The sequence below is a fragment of the Chaetodon auriga genome, chromosome 4 (assembly GCF_051107435.1).
Source record: "Chaetodon auriga isolate fChaAug3 chromosome 4, fChaAug3.hap1, whole genome shotgun sequence".
Classification (NCBI taxonomy): domain Eukaryota; kingdom Metazoa; phylum Chordata; class Actinopteri; order Chaetodontiformes; family Chaetodontidae; genus Chaetodon; species Chaetodon auriga.
In genome coordinates, this window is record NC_135077.1 from 24,004,088 (window position 1) to 24,010,042 (window position 5,955).

The 5,955-nt window shown below is 46.6% G+C and overlaps 1 protein-coding gene across 1 annotated transcript; it reads left to right on the forward strand.

Moving 5' to 3' along the window:
* Window positions 1-319: 319 nt before the first annotated feature.
* rtn4rl2a (reticulon 4 receptor-like 2 a) lies at window positions 320-3,863 on the forward strand. Its single transcript, XM_076729452.1, has 4 exons — window positions 320-471; window positions 1,092-1,318; window positions 1,457-1,690; window positions 1,899-3,863. The coding sequence occupies exons 1-4, from the start codon at window positions 414-416 to the stop codon at window positions 2,757-2,759; spliced, it is 1,380 nt and encodes a 459-aa protein (XP_076585567.1). The 5' UTR covers window positions 320-413; the 3' UTR covers window positions 2,760-3,863.
* The last annotated feature ends 2,092 nt before the right edge of the window (window positions 3,864-5,955 follow it).

A 5,955-nucleotide genomic window follows, 5' to 3' on the forward strand; every position in this document is an offset into this window, starting at 1 on the left:
CCGGGCACCGTGCCGTGCCCCCCTCCCTTCACGGTTTCTACTTTCACTCTCTCGCCCTCCCTCCCTCTTTTTCCTATGTGCGTCGAGAAAGTCTCCTCCTCTCACAGACTCTGAGCGCACGTCTCCAGCCAGTCTTGACGCGCGTACAAACTCTCCAAGAGAATCCCCTACGGTCGGCACCTCCCCTTTCCGTTTCTTCCGCCCTCACTCATTCATGACCCGGGATTGGTGACGTAGGAGATTCCACGGTGCCCACTGCCGTAGGCAATAACGGGATGCTCGAGTATAAATGGGACACTGGTAGCCATCAACCGGCACACTCTCAGTCGCTCCGACTCGGGAACCAGGGCATCAGCGGAGATAGCAGGCTTTACTACCCTCTTAGGCTAACTCGCTTTGGGCTTTGGTTCAGGATGGACACCTCTTCGATTTCTCGGAGCCGACGATGCTCCATCATGCGCAACTGCAAAAGTAAGTTTCCCTCTGTCTTCTTTGGTTCAGATACGCTATGGACACTACAGACTTAGAGCTAAAGATGCATGCTTTTCATTACTGGTGCAACAACTTCTTAGATCTTTGAAGATTTTTAATCTAAGACCGCTTGTGTTACTTGATTTATGAAATGAAACATAGAAAATGGATACATGATTGGATGGATTGTACAAGAAATACAGGAATCTCGAAGTTCTGTCAGATAATTACTTAATTTATGACTTCAAGTCGTCAAATTGGAGGATGTGTAATGGGATATAATGAGAACTTTTTATTAACTCGAAGAAATAGTTGCTATTGACTGAACACTTTGGTGATTAAGCTGTGCGTAATGGTCGGTGCCAGTGCAGTGCTGATGCGTAAACTTCACTTACTGTAGAATTACAAAGCTGTAAAGTGTTCATCCCGCAATCAATTGTGTTATTCCGGCTAAAATACCAGTGCGTAATGCAACAATAGCAAAATGAACATACAATTCTAACACACAACGCAAAATAAGAGCAAATATTCACCCGTTTGGAATCAGTATTCTAATTAAATGTATGGTAACGGATGATTTCAGCTCCCACTCACCTCCCTCTCTCCCTGCTCTCTTCCAGGCGGTCTCTCCCTCTGGTTGGTGGTGTGGCTGGTCCTCGGCAAGCCAAGTCCGGCATCGGCGTGCCCGCACCTGTGCGTGTGCTACCCGACGCCCATGACTGTGAGCTGCCAGGCGCAGAACTTCACCGCCGTCCCGCTCGGAGTGCCCTATGAGTCCCAGCGCGTGTTCCTCCAGAACAACCGGATCACGGAGCTTAGAGTTGGCTCTTTTGGCTTTGGGACTCAGGTAAGAAAGAGTGTGGAACACGGCATAGAAAAGTGATATTTCACGTTTCATGTTTTTCAAATGTTTTTCACATTTAAGTGCAGTAATATCCACTGAGAAGAATAATCACCGATCATTTGCAATGTTTTCGTGTATCAGGTTCTGTGGCTTTTCGCCAACAACATCACGTGGATTGAAGCAGGGGCCTTCAGTGAGCTGAGGGACTTGGAGGAGTTGGACCTGGGGGACAACCCTAACCTCCACAGGTTGGAGGGGGGAGCCTTCCGCGGCCTTGAGAAGCTCCAGAGCCTCCACATGCACCGCTGCAAGCTCACTGCCCTGCCCCATGACATCTTCCACAAGCTGTACAGCCTGCAGTTCCTCTACTTGCAGGTAGGGGGAGACACACAAATGCATGCAGATAACTCTGACACACAGGTCCATACACACGCACACACATACACACACACACACTCACACACGTGCAGCCACCTACACATACACATACACACAGAATCACAAATATCTACTGACAAGTATTACAAATCTGACTGTGTCTGTTACTTTCATGCTAACCCTCCTCCCTTCTTTTCCTCATCAGGAGAATAATCTTCACTTCCTGCAGGATGACATCTTTTCTGACCTCATCAACCTGAGCCAGCTTTTCCTGCATGGCAACCGTATCCGCACCCTCTCAGAGAACGTGTTCCGTGGCCTGGTCAACCTCGACCGCCTTCTCCTCCATGACAACCGCATCAGGCAGGTGAACCGCCGCGCCTTCCGTGACCTCGGCCGTCTGACCATGCTTTTCCTCTTCAACAACTCCCTGGCTGAGCTGCCCAGTCAGACCCTGAGGGACACGCAAGGCATCGAGTTCCTCCGCCTCAACGCCAACCCCTGGTCCTGCGGCTGCGAGGCCCGCGCCCTGTGGGAGTGGTTCCGCGAGGCCCGTGTCTCTTCCTCTGAAGTCATCTGCGCCTCCCCTTCCACCCGCCGTGGCCAGGACCTCCGCTTTCTTCGTGAGATGGACTTCGCTCTCTGCCCCTTGCCCGATCCAGGCTCCATCGCTGGCTCCACCACCACCACCTTCAGCACCAAGACCCGCTGGTGGTTCCACAAGAACAAGCCCCAGTCATCCACAAAAGGTATCTTTGAGAAGGCATCAGAGACTGTCAAGGCTGGTTTGTATGGGAAAGGCCCATCAACAACCACCTCAGTAGTTAAGTATGAGCTGGGGGAGGAGGAGCTGGCACTGCCCAAACTCGACCCAGAAGAGTACTGGGCAAACTACGGCAACGAGGACTCAGGTGTCACCCTGCGGTGCTTCGAGCTTGAATGTCCACCTGAGCTCGACCTGACTCCATCCTCCTCCTCTCCCTCATCCTCCTTGCCCTCCTTCCTCACACTACTAGCCCTTTCTGTTTTCAGCCTCTGCCTCAACCTGCACCTGCTATTTGGCTGAATTTGACTCTTAGTACCACACCCCTTTCCCTTCCAGCCTGTTTTAAAGGCTGTGAGGATCCCTGTTAGACTCTCTACACCCCCTTTGCCCGCTTTGCTGTAAGCCAATCCTCAAGGCACAGCGAGGGAGATAGGGGGATGGTTCAATTCTGAATCTACCATTTACAGGGCTTAACACTTTCCAGGGCTGCTAAGAGTTCTTCAGCTAAGGTCATATATAATATCTACAATACTCTACAGGTGTGGCTTTCTGTGTCTCACCTGTATGATGTCATGATTCCCTGCAATCAGGGCTATGAGGGCTGAGTCCATCACTAATATCAGTGCGATTTGATAGCAGTTGTGAATGATGTTGTCAATTTTGTCACCTCAACTTAGTTAAAACTACTAGTGCTATTAGTGCATCCAATTCACTGGCTGCAGCAAATACTACAATTACTGTTAGAATCAGTGCACAGTAATGACAATACTGTAACCACTTAAAGTGTCATGTAAATAGGTATGTACTTTTGTGAGTGTTTAAACTAATATCTGTGGTTCAGCACAATCACTTTCATCTCGATCCAGGAAATGCTTTGAAGGCTAGTACTTCTACAAGGCAGAGCACAATGCACAGTGAGGCAGAGAGTTCACTGTTAGAGGCAGAGAAGAGGAAAATATACTGTGATGCTGGGAGGGAGGGAAAAGAGAGGGAGAGGAATGCAGGGACATCAAGCAAGCAGGAAGAGTGACAAAGAAAATGAGGAGGGGTGGCCATTTTCAAAGCAGGGAGGAGGGGGCAGTGTTCATGCAGCAATAAGAAAAGAAACAGGGAGAATACAGTGAGACGCCATGAAGGACAGTGCTGGCGGTAGAAGCAGCAGCATACAGAGGAAAGTGCTACCACCAGTCATCAGTAGTTGTTCCATCCATTCAGATCACCCTCCATTCTCTATTAATATGGTGTCGTTTGCGACAACCACAGGGGAAGAATGCTTCCTGTCAGGAAGCCAGAGATTTTGGTTTTTGGATGTCTTTCTGTGACATATTGATATAATGTGTAAAGATTGTTGACTTGGATGCAGATGAAGATCTTGATAAAAAGATACACTGAATATTTCCTGAATCATGCTGTCTGTTATGCTTTTCTTTGGGGCAATATTTGCAGACTTTAAAATAAGGGAGGCGCCACAAGGTCATTTTGTGTTGACAGGACAAAGCGAATTACAAATGTGGGGCAAAACAACAAAAAACTAAAACAAAAATCCTCCAGATTGCCACTGTCTGACTAAACTCTGACTAAAGTGGACTGAAAAGACTGACCACATGAACCTGATGTCACAGCTAGAGGGTGCTCAGAATGGCTCTGGCTGTGATGGGCATCTGTCTCTGTGTGAGTGTGTGTGGATAAATGAGGATGAATGGATTCACAAGCTGGCACCACTGCAAAAAGCAAATACGTCAGTAGGTTTGTCACTCCACTGACTCACTAGTGGGTGATGCCAGATGGACAGACAAGGTGCAAATTGGCTGATTTGTAAATACACCAAGAGAGCAATGAGACAGTCTGGTGACTGTCAGAGCTGGAGACAAATTAGGACTGACACTCTAATGTGCAGACAGACTGGTGGACATGATGTGGACTGATCGAGGCGTGGGCTTAATAGTCCACAGTGCAGGGAATTGTTAATGCTGAGACGGCAAAAGTAAGGAGAAAAAAATGAGCGAGCAGCGGAAGTGGTGTGAAAAAAGGGAGAAGGAGGAAGTTACCAAATATAGGCATCCCCTCGTTCTCCTTCGGCAGCATTTATTCATCTCTCCCTTTTCAAAACAAGTTTCCACATTGCCTTGTAGGAAGCAAGATGCTGTAGGTGTGCAGATGTAAAGCAACTCATTTTCTTCCTTCCCTTTATTTGTCCACCGTTTTCTGAAAGCTCTCTCCATCTCTCATGGGCAGAGAAGGGATGGAAGGAGAAGGTCCCTTGCTCCAGTAGAGGTAATGAGGGCAAGGCCAAGATGCAGTAGGAGTGAAAGAGTAGGAGGTAATGTTACTGAGGTACACGCACAGGGATGCACTCACAAAGCCGGTTAGCCTTGCTTCAACAGAAACAAGCACACGCACTCTTTTTTTTTTCTCTCAATCTGGTCTTGAAAATGAGGGAAAAACGACTACTGCTTTGATGTTTTTTTTATTAATGGAGCTCTTGATTAAGGATGATTTGTGGAAATATTCAGTGTCTCTTGATGTGTAGTCTCCTACTGAGTCTTGTGGAGGAGGTCAAACTGAGCTCGGGTGCTCTTCAGTGGCCATGACAGTGAGGTCACTGTCAGACGACCAAAGTGCCAGTTATACCATTTTCCCCAGTTTCCTTGTTCAGTTCGTCAGTGTGCACGTTCTGTATTTTGTATCTGAGACAGAAAATAAGAATTCTATATGACCAATTGGCTTATTTGTTATTTATTTTTACTGTAAAAGAAAAAAAGATGTTGTTGAAAGATGCAGCATAAAGAAAGAATAAATTCATACTTGTTTTAACAGAATGTTTTGATGTGGGCGTTTCATTCTATGTCTTGGTGGTTGTCCAGTCAAACACCCAAAGCAATCAAAGCGCACATACACACAAACACCCACGCACACACGTGGACACACAAGCACACTAGCCATTGTGTAAGTCCTCCAGGCAGTTGTCCAGCTTTCTCAACTGTGCCACTATTCAGCTGAGAAAGAACAGGGAGAGTGGAGATGAAAACAGAGCACGAGCAGTGTAAAATTTGTTACTATTTACCGACAATTCAAGCACCATGACACTATGTAGTAGAACGCTCGAATGACACCCTAAACAACACCTGCTCTGACAATATGCTGACAGCATATAACCAAAAAAGATAAGTAATGGTAGTCATAATGATTATTACCTTTCCTGAGCATCACCTGTAGATGTAGTTATCTTGTTTCTTTAGTTTAAAAAGAGAACATTGAAAATCTACTGCCAGTTTACAATGATTTGTGCAGGTTTAAAAAGTATTCATATTTTTTAAATCTAACACAGTCCTCACCTATACATATGTACATTGCATGGGTTACTGGTTGCTGTAGTCATTCCTCAAACTAGTATGAGGCTTCAGCTGTCTAAGTTAGTCAAATGAAGTGGGTGTTTTCCAAAGTGACAGTCTTCATAGTACAAAATTCCCTTTGTGTTCCCCCGGACAGTATCTCC

What these genes read in the sequence shown, in the direction of transcription:
- rtn4rl2a (XM_076729452.1), top strand. Translation starts at nt 414, where the DNA reads ATGGACACCTCTTCGATTTCTCGGAGCCGACGATGCTCCATCATGCGC. An exon ending in CTTTTGGCTTTGGGACTCAG is followed by an intron (nt 1,319 to 1,456) that starts GTAAGAAAGAGT and finishes TTCGTGTATCAG; the next exon opens with GTTCTGTGGCTTTTCGCCAA. An exon ending in TGCAGTTCCTCTACTTGCAG is followed by an intron (nt 1,691 to 1,898) that starts GTAGGGGGAGAC and finishes TTTCCTCATCAG; the next exon opens with GAGAATAATCTTCACTTCCT.